The following is a 16,483-nucleotide window of genomic DNA, read 5'->3' as shown; positions in this document are numbered from 1 at the left end:
TGGGAGGGAGGGCGCCCCTGAGCTACAGTGGGCTCAGGCAACCCTGGGCTCAGCCTGCACAGTGTCGGGGGGCCCACCCCCTGGCAGACCCGACCCGGGAGAGTCTGGAAGGATGGAGCCTGGAGCTGGGCAGCAGGGGCTTCTCCTGGAGTGCCCTCCTGGGCGCCGGCAGCCAGCGTGCCAGCTGGGGGGCCGGAGAGACAGAGGCCAGCGACATGCTGGCCATGGCGTGGTGCCAAGGGGACTTCCCACCCTGGGCCGCCCCACACGCACCTGAGGTGGCCTGGACGGCCACGCGGAGGAAGCCCTTCACCTCTCCCTTCTCGCTGACGACGGCCACACGGTGCACCAGGGGCACGGGGTACAGCAGGTTGCTCAGGTACACGAAGGCCCTGGGGGGTGCAGAAGCCGAGGTCAGGGCCTCCCCGCAGCGTGCTGGCAACGGCACTGGCGGCAGCACGGCCCGGGCTCACGACACGACACTGCGAAGCAGAGCAAGGGCAGCGAGCAGGCGGGACAGGTGGGGGGCTGTGCTGGGGGGGGAGGGTCGGGGGGGGCAGTCCCTGGGCTGCAGAGGAGACAGGAGGAGGCAGGGGGCAGAGGAGGAGGAGGGCGTGCGCAGGGCGGGCAGAGAGGAAGTGCGGAGTGGGGCTGGCACAGGGCAAAGCCCGCGGGGCCATACCCACTGTCTGAGAGCTGAGGAGGGAGGTTTCAGCCTGCTTCAAGGAGGAGGAGGACCTGGGGACCCGGCCACGCCGAGCTATGACCTCACACTGGCACTGATGCCTGGCAGTCCCTCAGCCTCCCGCCCCTTTCCCAGTGACCCTGGACCTCAGGGCCCCATGGACGGCTCCTATGGCAGAATACATCTCAATTCCTTCTCAGACCCGTCTAGGAACACAGCGGGCTCACAGTGTCGGCCGACGGGGCACCACCCCCAGCTCAGGGCCAGGGAAGTTGGCTGAGCAGAGCCCTAAGGAACCCCTAGACTGCACAGCACTGCCTGGTGAGCCTCCGTCAGCCACCCACTGAGTGCCCAAGGCCCTTCCCATCCGAGCGGCTCAGCTGTACACCCGGCGAGTGGCAGGGCAGCCTGGGTGGTGGCCACGTCACCCACCCACTGAGTGCCCAAGGCCCTTCCCATCCGAGCGGCTCAGCTGTACACCCGGCGAGTGGCAGGGCAGGCTGGGTGGTGGCCACGTCACCCAGGAGTCTGCCCAACTCCCTGAGCTAGCCAGCGTGCAGAGGACAGCCAGGAGGACCAAGAGGACCCTGAAGACCCGGGCCACCCAGCCAGGCAGGCAGGCGGATGTGGGGCGCACTTGCTCCCTGCTCAGGGCGCCCTTCCCAGGAGGACTCCTGGCACAGGAACACAGGCGGGCTCACGTGAGCCCGGCCCTGGTGAGAACCTGCAGCTCTGACCATCCTGCAGCGCACGGCCTGCCCCCCACGTTGCCCTCCCTTCCAGGCACAGAGCGACAAACAGCTGCTGGGGGAACCCAGGGGCGCAGGCTTCAACAGCCCTGAGCTCCCGGGAGGATCTTGGGGCAGCTGGGGGTGCCCGGGTGGGGATCCAGCTTGGGAAAGGAGGGGCAGGATTTGGACACAGAAAGGTAGGAGGCGTGCGGGAGCAGGTGCACAGGTGGGTGGCGGGAGGCCCAGAGCCTCAGCCAGGGAGAACCACGGAGGTCCAGAAGCAAGAGCAACAGTGGGGGGTGGTGGTGAAGGGGAGGTGGGGGAGGGAAGGTCGCAGTCTGCGGGCCAGGTGGGTGCTGGCCCCGGGGTGCATGACCCAGGGTGGAGCTGGGAGGAGAAGGGAGAGAGATGTCACCCCACCCCCCTGCCCCGCTCCGCTTGCTCAGAGGTCAGATACCACCCAGGCTGAGCCACTAGCCTCGCCCCACACCTGAGCTCCCAGAGGACCCCCTACGACTGTAGTCATGGGGAGGGCCATTCCCCAAGGACCCAAATTCCAGGCCCTGGTGCCCCCTCACCTCCACTCCCACTGGCCCTCCACCCACAGAAGGTCAGAAACCTGAGCACCATCTGGCTCTTGTCTCAGATGCATTGGTTCTACCCCAAATGTCTCTGCGGAGAGCCAGCCACCCCTCTGCTTCCCCCACGGCCCCCACAGCAGCCAGAGGAGGCTTGGGGCTCCAGCCAGACTTCCACACACCCTCAGTGCTGGCCAAGCCCACCGTCCAGCCACCCTCTGTCCCGGGACACCCCAGGCGCTCTCTGCTCCCAGCCCCCACATCACATAACTCCCCATGGCCATCTGTTTGTCTGACTCAACCATGGGTCTGTGTCTGCCAACCATCTCTTGCTTCCTGGGCAACCCCCAGACCAAGACAGGCGCCAGCTAGAGGGAAAGGTTGTGCTACCCTAAGGGGCTGAGTGTCACCCTGAGTGTTAGCCCCTGGTGGCTTCCTGGAGCCCCTCTCCTCCCCAGCAAAGTGCCCTCTCTGGGAATACCCCAGAGGAAGACGGTTCCAAGGGAACTCACTGTCCTTTTTGGGAACTCACCGAAGGGCAGCTGTGTTGATGGATTGACTAGGACAGGGGTGGGGGCTCTGCTGCCCCTGACCACCCACCAAGATGAGGTACGGCAGTGGCCGGCAGAAGCCAGCCCTGGCCCTGGTCACAAAAGGAATCTGAGGCTCAGGGAGCAGAAGCCCCTTGCTGCAGCAGCACAGGACACCCCGCTGACAGGGACTGGCCAGGGCTGGCTGGTGGGCCTCGCCAGCACCCACCTCGGGATGGGGGCGATGGTGGCCTGCCCTCCCTGGGACTCCGCCATCCTGGCCAAGGGCCTTTGCTTGAAATTGGGGATGTGTGAGGGGGGCGGCCATGAAAGGAGCAAGGCCTTGAGGTCCAGAAGGGGAAGTGGAGGAAGCCCAGGACTCAGGCTGCAGAACAGGCCCAGACGCTGCTCTGCCCCCTTGGCTGGGCCCCACCTGGCCATCCCACCACACTCGACAGCTAATGGGACCGAGCAGCACAGCCCTGAGCTGCAGAGGTCCTCCAGTCAGCCCCCACCCCACCTTTCAGGGTAGGGCCTCGTTCCTGGGGCAGGGCCCACTGTGGGAAGCCCCGTGTCGGGAGGCAGAGAGGCACTAAGGAGGCCCCCAGGGGCCCCAGGCACAGACGGAGGGCCCACAGCCTGCCCACCCCCATCTACATTCTGCAGGGAACCAATAGGAGGACCCTCAGAAGCAGGGGGACACCTCTCACTGGGGGCCGGGTGAGGGCACCGTGCCTGGCACGAGAGTCCTTAATCAGGATAGCTTCCTGGGCTGTCCAGAGCCACCCAGCCAAGAGGTGAGCCAGCATCAGGCCACTGCAGAGCCCCTGGCCTGGGGCTGCCTTCCTAGAAGGCTCAGGGGTGATTCCTCAGGGGTTGACTCTGGGCGTGCAGGGCTCTGTGGTCACCCAGAGTGCCACTCACAGCACCCCAGAGGTGACCCCTACCCCTTTCCGAGTTCACAGGATGAACCCCCACCTACTTCCTGATGCTCCTCCCCGTCCCTCACCATGGCCAGGGCAGAGAGAGACTGAGGCAGAGGGCGGGGCCCGGTCCAGGTCAGCAGGTGAAGCGGGTGCAGGCAGGCCCTGACCCAGTTCTCTCCTTGAGGCCTCACTTCACAAAACACGCTGTGCTCTTCCAGAATGGACGCTTTCTGACAGGCTGCTAACCCATGGGCTCAAGAACCTGTATCATTGTGCAGATCTAAGGTTCCCACAGACCAGATGGGGGCTGGGCCTCAGGTGACCCCAAGGCCCAAATCATCCCATCAGCGGTCCATGGGTGAAAAAGCCGTGGCGCAGTCCTAGCTGCTCACTGCATCCTGAGCTGGCTGGGGGCCAGCTCGGACACAGCGGGGCCACCGGCCCCGGGCTGCAGTGCCCCTACAGCCCGTCACTTCTCAGACGCCCACTCCTCACATCTTGGCAGCAGATGTGAGGCTGTCCTAACCCCCGACACATCTTGGTTCCCCTAGGTGTGCATCTAGCACGGCACTTACAGCTGGTGCACTGGCACGTTAGGACCCCTCCACAGAGCAACACAAGACAGAAAGGAAGGTGCTGGGGGCTGGGGTTTAAACCCACAGGCCGGCCCTTCTCCAGCTCCAACGGATGCAGACGCCACACTCCAATGCCCACCCGCTCGATTCACACAGCTAATTAATTAAGTAGATCAATTCTTTCCTGATCTTTTAGGCTTTCCTTCTGTCAGAGAAGAAGGAAAATCCGAGGACTCGTGACATCGAGAACGGCAAAGCCCAAGTTCAGACCCTTAGACAACGCGTCCTATTTGTGCTCCCAGAGGCGGGGCCTCCCAGGGCTGGGGCCTCAAGGGACCCCCTGGTGGGAGGTGGGGGATTACACAATGAAAAAGACCCCTGGGGTCCATGGCCAAACCCCTTTCCCCCTCTCTGAAGGTCGTAACCCAGCTGTGAGTGAACACGTGTGCACATGCTTCCCTAGGGCGTGCAGGTGGGACACCCCCGGAAGGCAAGAGAGCATCCGGTGCCAGATGCTGGGTCCACTCTCCTTCCTGCCACCCTGAATCCCTGGGACCTAATCGTGAGACAGCGATGGGCACATCAGTCAGAAGGGACCTCTGGGGCCCAGTAGCCACCACCCCCAATGGCGGCAGCAGCCTGGAGGACCCCACACCCTAAGCAGAGCTTAGCCTGACCCACAGAAGCCAGGACATGAGGAAATGGGACCCATGGCACGGATGTTGGCCTGCCCTTCGCTGCACCGTAAATGCCAGAAATAGCCTGACGTGAGCAGGGGACCAGAGCTGCCCCAGGGCTGCCCGGAGGGCCCTGCTGGCCAGGGAGGCCTGTGGCCTCGCCCACTGTATCACCCACTGCACACAGGGAGGCCTGTGGCCTCGCTGGTGACGATTCGGGCTAAGCAGCCCTGAGCACAGAGGGCACCGAGCTGGGAGCTGAGGCACTGGCCATGCCAGCCCAGGGGCACAGTGTGGACCCAGAGCAGGGCGGCGTTTTTCCACGCAGAGCCTGGAACACTTCCTTTGGGTGCTCCCTCCTCCCCCTTCCCTGCACCCTCCATCCCTGGCAGCCAGCCCCTCGCCCTCCTCCCTGCAGCTCCCACCCCGTCCAGCTTCTGCAAACGGTGCTGGATAATCAGCCTGGGTGGTATCTGACCTCCTGGCCAGGAGGATTATTGGCGGGGGGGAACCAGAGCCCCCAGGCCCACTTCCTCCACCCGGGTCAGCCCATCCCACCTACCCACTTCACCTGGCACCCCAGACCACCAGAGGGAGAGGCCACTGGGGGGCTAACCCTGGCCAGGGGTGAGGAGCCCAGGGTCAAGACATGGGAGGCCCACGCTGAGGGGGGCTTGTCCGCAGGGGGAGGCACCTTGAAGCAGGCTGAAACCCGCCCGGAGAGAGAGGAGGCGGCAGAACGGCAGAGCCAGGGCTGAGTGTGGCGGGAGGGGAGGAGCCAGGGCTATAACCACGAGATTGGTGAGGTGCAAGACGCATGCTGGGGCCAGGAAAGCCTTTCCGGAGGGAGACAAGAGTGGGCGCCCCGACTCTGCTTAAGCTTTGGAGAGAGAGCCAGCAGCTTCCAGAAGGATAAAGGCAACCAAAGATGGGGGGTCCTTCTCGGGGCCTGGGCCTGCACAGCTGCTGCGCGGGAGAAGCCAATTCTTGCCAAACCGAAAAGATGGGGACGTTTCCAAATGAAACCCTTCACAGACCGCCCGCCGTAGGGGGGCTGGCCTCTCACTGATGACTTTGGTTTGGTTTGTTTTTTTCGTAACATCTCAGATCCACAGAGGGGGGAAAATGTTGGAAGGACCCAGCTCTTTCTGGCTGAGACTGCAGAGCCCACACCCCGTTTCTCCCGGTGCCCTCGCTCCCCTGCGCCCTGAGCCCATGCCTACCTGACACCGGAGCGACTCCTGGGCCCACAGCCCAGGGCTTCTAGAGGCCTGCGTGGAGCTGGGCCCCCGGGGCTACGCCCCCTGTTGGGCTCAGCAGAGCGGGAGGCCCAGATGAGGGGCATCTCAGAGGGAGAGAGCCCCATGTTTGTATCCAGGAGGCCAGCACGTCACACTCATGGAAAACTAGTCAGAATAAATCCATGACATGCACCCGCGGGAATCTGCTTGCTTGCAAGAGAAGTTGGCGGGGCTTTCATTCCAAGGTCTGCACCCAAGGGCTCCCCATGTGAACCCCCTAATCTGGGGGCCAGCCTCAGCCTTCAGCTTCCAGGCCGGTGCTCCGAGGTCAAGACCTGCAAAAGCTCCCACTGGCCTAGCCCCAGGAAGCGATCTCAAACTCAGAGGTCACTGTTGAAACTGTCTTACACTTTTTATATATTCGTAAAAGCTAAATGTAGCTGTTTCGTAAGCCAAATGCTCTACCACTGCAGCTAGGTTTCTAGATCTTTCCTTCACCTGTTTTGCTTCCATTCCACGGTCATGAAAACATGAATGGCAGCTGCATCTGCCCAGTCTGCTGGCAAGGTCTGGGCTGCCCCGGGGCCTCTGCTGCACCTCCTGACCTTGGCCTCCCTCTTCCGTCCAGAAACTGTAAAGGGCCCTCTCTGCAAAGGGCACTTCCCGAGAAGTGTGGGCCACATGTGCCGTGTCTCGCCAGGACAGCCCAGAGGTCAGGAGGAATGAACTGTCCTCACACTGGATGGAGAAAGGCTCAGGGAGAGGCAGGGTCCACTGGGCCCCAGGCTTAGGAGGCAGACCGTCCCCTGCCTGAGCACCAGCCCTTCCTTCCTGCCTTCCAGGACGGTCTCCTCCAGGTTCTGTTCCTTCTCCCAGAGGGTGTGGCAGGGAGAGCAAACCAGGAGCCTCCACCTCTGGGGCAATAGCAGAAGGAGGCAGAGGGGAGCGAAGCCGCCTCAGCGGGTGGTGGGTGCCAAGACGCAAACCCCCACTTTCCCAGACGCCCCCCACGGGCCCTGCTCCGGGACACTCCCCCCAGGGACCTAGAGCCTCTCTGCAGGAGGAGCTCGGCCTGCACGGAGCCGGAGGGCCGAGCTCTGGGTGCACCACCCCTCCTGTGACTGGGACCCTGACTGTCCCTGCTGGGCACGCTCCAGGATGGCCAGGAGCCCTCTCGCTCCCTCACGCCCTCTCCTCGGGGAGAGGCCAGCCCCTCGGCCTGCCTCGGCCTGGGGGTCCGGGGAGCTGCCCCGCACGCCGGGGGCCATGCCCTGACGGCGGTCGAATAGTGCCCGCAGCAGTGCTCCTGCACAAAAGAGCTGGTTCCTTCCCAGCATGCCGTCCTCGACCTCACCAACCTTCCTACTAAACTGAACAGGGGGGGCCGGTCGTAAAACGGGTCCCGGCCGTCGCATAGCGCGTGCTCCGGAAAGACGTCGTCCTCCAGGTCCTCCTCCTCCTCCTCCTCCTCCTCCTCCCCCACGCTCTGCTCCTCGGCAGGCTCGGTGGCGTCGGAGTCGGGGCTCGAGAAGGTGGGGGAGGGGGTGAGAGCAGCCATGCGCTCGCTCATGCATGTGTTGAGAAGAGGGTAGCTGTTGCAGCCAGAGATGACTGAACTGAGGTTAGTACGACAAGACAGAGAGAAGTTAACACCAGCTACTCGCAGGGACGGATGGGGCGGGGGAGGGGGGCTTCTGCTTAAAACCAAAACCAAACACACAGACCATCAGGAATGCTGCTTTCAAAGACGAGAGAACCAAAAGTGCACCCCGTCCCCAGGCTTGGGAAGAAACCGCACATGTGGTCAGTGGGAGGCTACGGAAAGTTCTGGAAAGCACCCGCCGGCGTGATCCTGGCCAGGTGTGGCTGAGGTCGTGTGAGGACCGGGTGACACACATTCACACCCGTGGACATGTGTAACCGGGCAGTCACCGCCCCGCAGCAGGTGCGGGTGGCAATGCTGAGACCCCCTCCCCTCCCCGGATCCCCAGATTACAGGGCCCACTGGTCTGTGGACAAGGGCGGCTGGGGGGTGCCTCAGATGCTGAAGGGTGGGGACAGGGGAGTCGAGGTGGAAGAGGGCCTCTTGATGGGGTCCCCCAGCTGGGGGTCTCGGCCTTGGGAGGAGGCCCATTCCCTGCCCCCACCACCTTCTCTCTCTCTCTCTCTCTCTCTCTCTCTCTCTCTCTCAGCCTAGGGAGGGAAGGAGGCGCCCACCTGCCCACCAGCCGGAACCAGGGAAATCGGTCGTAGAAGGGGTCTCCGCCAGTCACCACATTGTCACAGTCCTCAATGACACTGGAGGGCACCTCAGCTGCCCGGTCGTACATCTCCCGCATCAGGTCCAGGCGCTGCCTGCAGGGGCACAGAGATCACCGTGGGCCCAGGCGGAGCATCCGGCAGGCCATGCCTCCTGCTGGGGACAGTGTGCTCGGCCCAGATCCAGCCATAGCTCAGCGTCATCCAAGGTTCAACGTGGTTTGCTGACAGACCCTCCACACTCCTCAAAATCCGTCAACCACAAGCAAGAAACTTCCAGGTAAGCACGCGAGGCGCCACTAAATCCTCTTGACGCTGACCCAGTGGCAGCCAAGGTGATGTGAGCAGGCAGGACAGGCCTGGAACTGGAGGGGAGGGGACAGAGAAGGCCCCCGCCAAAGCCAGGGTGGGGCAGCCTGGGATGGGGGAGCGTGTCGCGGGGCCCTTAGAACTCAACGGAACCAAGTGCAAATTGGCGATAGGACATAGACACAGATAATATTTTAAAAATGATTATCCCTAGAAAAACCAACAGGCTGTAGAAGAAAGGAAATGCAGTCATTTCCCCCTAGAACTCGGGAGTGACAGGAACAAGGTGTTTGTCCTCACAAAAGTCCCACCGTAGCCCTGGGGAGGGTGGGAAGGGGCCGTGAGCGTGGCCTTTGCTCGCACGAGTCTTAGGGGAGCGCGGGTACCTGTGTGTGAGCGTGTGTGCGCCCGTGCGTGTGTCCGCGTGTGAACGAGCCATACTAGAGAGGAAGGCGTGCGAGCGTCTGTGAGTGTTGAGGGGTGTGTGGGGGTGGGTCTGGGTAGGAGCGCGAGTGTGCATTAACAACGTCTTCCGTTCTCTGTAGTCTGTGACGTCGTGACTGCCCTGGGGCCTCGCTGGGTGGCCAGCCAGCCCGTGAACAACTTGTGGCTGAGTCCCACCCGTCATACACAAACCAACCCCACCTGCCCTTACCTCGCTCACCACCGAGTCAGCACCCCCTGCCCGAAATCTCCCTCGGGTCAGGCACTAGGCAACCCGGGCAGCCTTGTGCTCCAGAGCCCACCAGGAGAACTCAAAGGGGCTAGTCCCCGCGGATGGCCCTGCCCCGCCGAGGCCGAGGCCTCACCTGCCTCTGCTCTTGTCTCCGTCCTCACGGCCGGGGCTCCCTCCCACCTGCATGGCCCTGCCTCTGTGCAGGGCCCCTCGCGTCCAGGGCACCCCCAGCAGCATTAGACTTTCCTTTGATGGCACTGACCTCAGTCTCGCTCAGTCTCTCTCTAGATCGAGCTGTACACTCGAGCGAGCACATGGGGAGCATGGAGCTGGAGGAAAGACGCCTCTCTCAGGGACAGCGGCGCCTCCCATCCAGCCCCTCCAGGCCCCTTCCCTGTCCTGCCTGGGATCCCTCCGGTCCCGAGGTGGAGACGCACCCTGCCGAGCTCTTCGGAGGACGCGGCCTCACCCAGCGCTGCTCTGGAGGCTCCCCGCGCACCCCTCAGGGCCAGCTTGCCCGTCCCGCATGCGCCGCTGACCCCCACGGCCCCCCTGCAGCACCACTGTGGCAGCAGCAGGAGAACACGGATTCTATAATTACGCTTTTTCCTTCTGATTTTGAAAGCCATCACAGCAGGAACAACCACCACATCAACCCAGGAGCCCCGTGAACCCGCACCCACCCCCACCGCTCTCCTCGCGCCCCCCCCCCACCTGAGCTTCTCCAGTGTCCAGTAGTGGGTGGCCCCATTCTTCTGGTCCTGGACCTCCACGGCCACAATGGTGCGGGGGAAGGGGCGAGTCTCCCGGTCTTTGGCGGCCTCTGGGGGCAGCAGGTCTGGCGGCAGCGGGGAGTAGAGCGTGTCCGTGAGGAGGACAAACTGGAACTGGACCTGCAGAGCGGGAAGATGACCACCTGTCAGCCCCTTGGTGGACGGGGGCCAGGCCCCAAAGGGCTTCCTCCCCACCTCCCCACCCCACGCCCCGCAGGTTCACTGGAGCCTTCCGGCCAGCAGCAGAACAGAAAGCTGCACCCTCTCACACGTGCTCCTGAGCAGGAGGGCGCACGCCCCCCGGGGCCGGCCCCGGGCCTCCCTCACCCTGCCCACCGCTCTCAGGGGCCCAGGTCAGGGACAGCGGCTGCGTCCTCCCCGGGGGCAGGGATGCCCAGCACCGAGTCTCCCTGGAAGTGGGATGTGTGAAGGCGGCAGCGGCCAGCAGGCAGCGGGGTGGGAGCCCACCTTCTTCTTGAGCTCAACGCTGATGGCATTGGCCTCCTTGAGGAAGATGGCATTGCCCCACAGCAGGTCCCGCAGCGACGTGAACTGGTACCACTTCCACTTCCGGAAGGCCCAAAGCGCCAGCTCACATTCCCTCTCTGTCCACGGGACTGCGGGGAGAGGCGTGTGTGGTCATCACGGAAGTGCCACAACTCCCCGCTCTGGCCGGGGCAGAAGGAAGCCGGCGGAAAGTTCTGCCCCCAGAGTGGCCAGAGGGGCCGCCCAGAGACTGGAGCTCGCAGAGAGGCCGGTAAGCTCAGAGAGGGCTGGCAGCCGTGTGCGGGCCGCGGTGGGTGCGGGCGCCCGAGGAGGCCAGGCAGGAGGGCCAACCGGGGCTGAGCCTCACGCCCTGGCCCGGCTCCCACGCCTCTGCCCACTGCGCCTGCACCAGGAAGGACACAGGGCCAGCAGGATGGTCCTGCCTGGGCTCCCAGGCCCGGCCCCTCTCACCCAGTGCTCCTGCCTCCAGGGAGGGAGCCTCATCGGGTAGATGATAGCACACAGGGGAGGCCAAGGTCACGTCAGCACAACGGTACTGAACAGCTGACCGGAGGCCAAGCTGGACACGAAACCCCGGCCTGCCTCCTCCCCATCTGCCCTGCCTGTGGCCACCCTCGTGCCCACAGCGGCTCGAGGTCACAGCTGGTGGGCCGCCCGAGGTGGTGCTCAGAGAGCTGCAGTCACACTCCTCACGAGCAGTGTGACCCAGTCCTGGGGAAGAGCACCAGCCTCATGCTGGCAGGATGGGTGAGCCGAGGCTACACCCTGCCAGCACCGCGCTCCCCATCACCCGAGCTGGTCCACGGAAACGGCGTGCACGTGCACAGGTGCCTTCCTGCTGCAGCCCAGCCTCCCCCCGGTCCTGCCGCGACAGGCCAGGGACCCCAGGGCAAAGGTGCTGACCAGCTGATCTCCAGGGAGTGGCCTGGGGGCTCCTCTTGTCCGAGACCCCTCCCGAGCCCAAGGCCCAGGCCCTGCCGGCGGAGAGCCCCTCACCTTCATCCTCTGGCTCCTCCTCCTCCTCGTTCACCTCCGGGTAGTACCTGGAGTCCATCTGCTTCTGCAGGGCCTCCAGCTTGCTCTCGTAGTCCTGGCCACGGGAGGAGCACTGTGGACCCACGTGTGCGCCCGGCCCCTTCCCCGGCCTCCCGCCTGGGCCTCCATCTACAGGCCCCAGGGCCTGCCCAGGACGTCCGGAGGCAGCCCCACTACAGTGAGGGCTGGCCCAGCGGGGACCCCGGCCCCCGACCCCAACCCTGCAGGGGGCCTGACGGGCGGAGCTGTCCTCACCAGCCTCTGTTGCTCCAGCAGGTAGGTGGCCTCCTCGCGCTCCCGGCGGTACTGGTCCTCCAGCTCCTGGAGCCTGCAGGAGCGGGCGGGGGTGAGCGGGCACAGTGGGGGTGAGCATGGCGGGGTGCGCAGGGGGCCCCAGCCTCGGGCCTCACCTCTGCTCCATCTCCTGCTTCATGTCAATGCCCTGCTTTTCCAGCAGCTCTCGCTGGGCGAAGGCCCAGTCCACGGGCTCAGCGGGTGTCTCGGCGCAGGGCGTGCGCTCGCGCTCCTGCCTCGCCTGCTCAGGGTGGTTGAACCGGAACACGTGGCTCTTCCCCATGATGATGCGGTTTCCTGGGGGACAGAAGCCAGGCTGGCAATGGAGGGGGTGGGGACTGTGGCCTGGTGATGGCCTCCGGGGGGCGGGGCGGGGAGGAGAAGGCGCAAGCGGGGCACAGGCACTTCCTCCAGCTTGCCCACCACAAGGAGGGCCGCCGGGAGCCACCCCAGGTCCCTGCTCTGGGCCAGCCACCTGCCCCGTGGCCAGGACCTCACTCTCTCCCCAAATCCACCTCCTCCATCCCTCCCCATACAGCAGCCAACAATGTTGGCAAGAGTCCTGGTGCTTTTCCACCATACGATCCTCTGCCTTACCCCACACGTGCCGCCCCCCATCCTGGTCTCCTGACCCCGTGCCCTGGCCCTGGATGCCCCTCCACACCCGGGGGCTGTGCTCGGGCCCCTCCTGCAGCATGGGCTTGAGGGTCCTTCCCTGCCCATCCGCCTCTCCACAGGCTGGCGCAGGGCGGGGACTGGTCTGCGTGTGCCCGGGGCCCCCCAGGGCAGATGCATCCACCAGGGCAGCAGCACCCACTATCTTTGGACAGTCCTGCCCATAAGAGCTCTTTGGACAGCCCAGTTTCCTTCCAACTTGGGGCCCACAGGGGCCGGCCCAGCTCCTCCTCCCACGCGAGCCCCTGTCCACTGGTGGGTCCCCCCTAAGGCCTCCCTCAGCTCCTCCCCCAGCCACCTTCACCGGCCACCCTCAGCTGGTCACCACTCTGTCCCCCTTGCCCTCGGGCCAGGATTCTAGCCGGGCCCAGGTGCCAGGAGGGAGACACCAAGCTGAGTGCACGGACCCCAGGTGCCATCCTGAAGCAGCAGAGCGGGGAAGGCACACCTGTGTCCAGGCCCTCGTCATACCTGACCGCAGGATGCTGGGCTCCGTGACTTTCTTGCCATTGACATAGGTGTCTGCGCCCTCGCAGGGCTCCAGGGTCACCACAGCTATGGGACAGAGGAGGACTGTGAGGGACCGTCATCCTGGCTGGTCATGCCCTCTGTCCACATGCACGGCTCGGCTCACCTGGCCACCCAGGTGCGGCCCCCACCAGGCCTCTCTCCACCCTGCTAGCTGCAAAGCCTGACTGCCAACACACAATACCTCGTTTGGGCCCCAGAGGAGGGCTGCACCTCACAAAGCGGGTGAGGAAGGTGACGCCCGATGGAGAGGCACACGTGCCCAAGTCAGAGAACCAGGGGAGCCGTCAGGGTCTCCAGTGGGCACAGGTGGGAAACAGTGGCTGGCATGTCCCCAGGAGTCCCAGAGCCCTCCAGAGCTCAGAGCCCACCCACCCAGAGGAGGGCAGGCTTTGGGGACACAATTCTGGGAGAGCCAACATCCCCAACGCTATTTAAGGTCATGACCCTGAAGTGTCCCAGTCACAGTGGGCTGCAGGCCAGACGCTTCCCAGGGAGCACGCCTGGCGCTGGGGGGCCGTGGGCACTGTGATGGCGCGGGGATACGGCAGGTGTCTCCCGAGAGGGCCACGCCCCAGACGGGAAATGGGGACAGAGGTGGGCGGGCAGGCTGCGTAATGGACAGATGACTGCTCCAAGGCCAACAGGAAAGTGTGCTCTAAAAATAGCTCTCCACCCCAGATCAAGGCTCATTCCTCACAGCTTACTATCCCCCTGCCCACTCCTGGCACGGGGAGGGAGCTCCCGTGTCCACATCCCAGCACTCAAAGCCTCATTCCAATGGAGGTGCTTCCCAGGACTGACGAGGGAGCCTGGGTGGAGCCTGGCAGTCAGTAGCACGGGGGCAAGGCAGGGCTGAAGGGCAGAGATACCTTCACTGCCCCCTCGGGAGTCGCTCCGGAAGACGCAGTGCTCCTCCTTGATGAAGTGCCCGCTCAGGACGATGTCCTGCCGCCTCTCCGCATCCTCCCGGCCCACTCTGAGGAGGAGGGGCGGGGACCGTCAGCAGGGGCTGGACTCAGTGCATTCAGGCCGCCACCCACTGGCCCGCCCCCATCCCCCGCCCCCCACAGGATGCCCAGCTGGGCTCCACAGAGAAACACCCAGGGTGCACGAGTGGGGCTGCAGGGGATGCCCTAAGTGTAGCCCAGCCTGGGGAGCCACATAGCACAGAGTGGCCTTCAGCCTTGTGTCCAGCAACAAGCACGGGCAGACAGCAGGGTTCCAGCAGATGCCAGGTTCGGCAGCCCCTCTGCAGGGGGAGCCTACCACCCCCCCCGCGACCCCCACCTGGTGATCCCGTCCTTGATGTAGTACAGAAGGCACTCGGACATCAGTGGGTCCTCGTTCAGGTTGACAAGATGTGGCGTCTGGGGAGAGAGGAGGGTCACCTCTGCTGGGGAGGCGCAGGGGCCCAGCACTGGCCTCTCTCTCCTCAGATGCCAGACCACCACCACCAGCCCTAGGTTTGGCCTCATGAGGACGCAGTGTCCTCCCAGCCTGCCTTCCCTGAGGAGGAGCCCAGGGAGCTCAGAACCTAAGGGGGAGGCGCTTAGGGGGAGCTGGGCTTCCAGAGGAGCTGGGAGCCCAGGGAGGTGCTGGGGGCTGTGGTGGGCCCTTGGATATGCAGGGTGCAGGCTGGGTCCCGCAGGGACCAGGGCACCTGGCTCTGGGTCCGTTCCTCCACCCTAAAAGGGGCTACAGGACCCCATTCCAACTGAAGCACCCAGGAACTGAGGGCCCCAGTGGACCTGCAAGTGCAGAAGGATTAGAGTACTGACTGGGGAGGGAGCTGGCCTGGGGGCTGTGGAGCAGAGGGTATGAAAGTAGTCCCTGTTAGGCCCCCCAACTCGGGCCCCTCCCGTCCACGGGCGTACCGAAGGTGACCACCCTTCCCAGGGCAACACCCGCAGGCTCCACCCACTGGGGCCCTAGACACGCTTCCTCAGCTCAGGAACGCCACCTCACACTGTGTCCCAGGCCGGGGTCCTGCAACCTGGTGGAGGCTGGGACAGCTTTCTTGGCTTCCCACTAGGCACCTCGGAACAAGCAGCCTCCTTGCCAAGCTCCAAGTCCCCCAGACCCCACCACCACTCTTTGCAGGACTGTGAAGTCCTGGTCATCGGACACTGGGGACAACTATCCCCAGCCACCCCTTTTCCCAAGCAAGGAGAGCTGTGCTCACCAGAGTCCCAGGAATGCCACCCTCTCAGGAGGAGGTATCCTCAGAGGCCCCCAGGGCAGTGTCCAGACTGGGGCCATCAAGTATTCTCTCTGCCACCAACCACAGGCCTCCAGGGTGCAAGTGTCCCGAGGCCACCTGCCCCCACAGCTCTGTACACTAGCCCTGGGGTGCGCCCCACCCCTCAGTAAGGGTCAGGGACTGAGAGCCCAGGAGCAATCCATTCCAAATTGAAACTAAAGCCTATCCAGAAGGGATATGAAGCAGCGTACCACCTGCTCCGCAGCCTGCCCCAAGTGTAGAGCCTGCCCACACGTCCTCCCAAGCACCCCTCCCTCCCTCCTGCCTCTGGGCCTTAGCCCACACTGCTCTCCTGGCCTGGAGTGCATGGGGCAAAAGAAGCCCGAGGAGCCTGGCCCTGTGCCCAGGAAGTGGCCCCCGGATGATGAATGCATCACCCAGCATGCGCACTCCCCTTCCCATGGGGTCCCCAGCAGCACCGAGGGCACTCCATGTGCCTCTGGCTTCAGGTGCTGGCAACACAGAAACCCTTTGTCTCAAACAAGGCCAAGATGAAAAGCCAGCCACAGGAAGTTGCTCTAGGGAAGATGGGCGGGCGCTTCCTCACTGACCAACTGTCAGAGGCAGGGCCTGGACACCCCGAGCTGTGGTCAGAGCAGATACCTCCTTGGAGGCTTCCTGGCTTGGAACTTGGCTCCTAAGAGCTCTAAGGGTCTGGCACTCCTTGGGGTGAAGGGGGGTCCTGGGTCCTAGAATTATCAGAGAGAATTTTCCCCAAATGCTCATGCTACACCCCATCTGAGCTATCAAAGGGGGGTGGTGCTCTGCTCCATGTGAGGCCCCCCAGCTGACAGGGCCAGGTCTGGAGAGCGAGCCAGCCTGGGGTAGGAGAAGAGTCCCAGCTGGGACAGCCAGACCCATCTCCGGCTAAGCTCCAAGAGGGTAGTGTCTCCCAGTTTCATGTCCAGCCAGGCCCTGCCCATGGCCAGCACAGGCTCTGGTGGGTCCACGCCCCCCAGTCTAGCCTCCACTTCAAGGATCCCAGTCCGTTCCTCAGGCAGAGTGAGCCATCTGGGTGTCCTAAGGCCACGGGGACATCCCACTGTGGGGAGGCCAGGCCGAGTCTCCCACACAGGAAGGTCTGGCTGTGGGCGAGCGTGGCCCCTGGGGCCTACACCTGCCCCCTCTCAGCCCACGAGGATCCCTCTGGCCTCCCAGAGGAGCTGACACCCCACAAAGGGCTGTGGGCCACCCAGGCCAGTCTGAGTCAGGGCCGTACCC

General features: G+C 64.2%; 1 protein-coding gene across 22 annotated transcripts in view; it reads right to left on the bottom strand.

Moving 5' to 3' along the window:
* Positions 1–16,483, bottom strand: part of KIF1A (kinesin family member 1A) — a 92,781-nt gene that overhangs the window by 26,945 nt on the left and 49,353 nt on the right. For 11 of the 22 annotated variants that reach the window (XM_073888786.1, XM_073888789.1, XM_073888790.1 and 8 more), the window contains 11 exons: positions 14,290–14,369; positions 13,872–13,978; positions 12,943–13,026; positions 11,913–12,093; positions 11,758–11,830; positions 11,464–11,557; positions 10,429–10,577; positions 9,902–10,080; positions 8,161–8,298; positions 7,302–7,559; positions 274–392 (listed from right to left, as the gene is read on the bottom strand). In XM_073888786.1, coding sequence (XP_073744887.1) covers positions 274–392; positions 7,302–7,559; positions 8,161–8,298; positions 9,902–10,080; positions 10,429–10,577; positions 11,464–11,557; positions 11,758–11,830; positions 11,913–12,093; positions 12,943–13,026; positions 13,872–13,978; positions 14,290–14,369 — 1,462 coding nt within the window. The remainder of the gene's footprint in view (positions 1–273; positions 393–7,301; positions 7,560–8,160; positions 8,299–9,901; positions 10,081–10,428; positions 10,578–11,463; positions 11,558–11,757; positions 11,831–11,912; positions 12,094–12,942; positions 13,027–13,871; positions 13,979–14,289; positions 14,370–16,483) is intronic. The other 11 variants (XM_073888797.1, XM_073888798.1, XM_073888800.1 and 8 more) reach the window with 1 other exon arrangement.

Source organism: Callorhinus ursinus, unplaced genomic scaffold, assembly GCF_003265705.2.
Source record: "Callorhinus ursinus isolate GAN/ISIS: 27379988/994484 unplaced genomic scaffold, GSC_fseal_2.0 scaffold96, whole genome shotgun sequence".
Lineage (NCBI taxonomy): Eukaryota > Metazoa > Chordata > Mammalia > Carnivora > Otariidae > Callorhinus > Callorhinus ursinus.
This window is presented reverse-complemented; position numbering and strand designations above follow the sequence as displayed.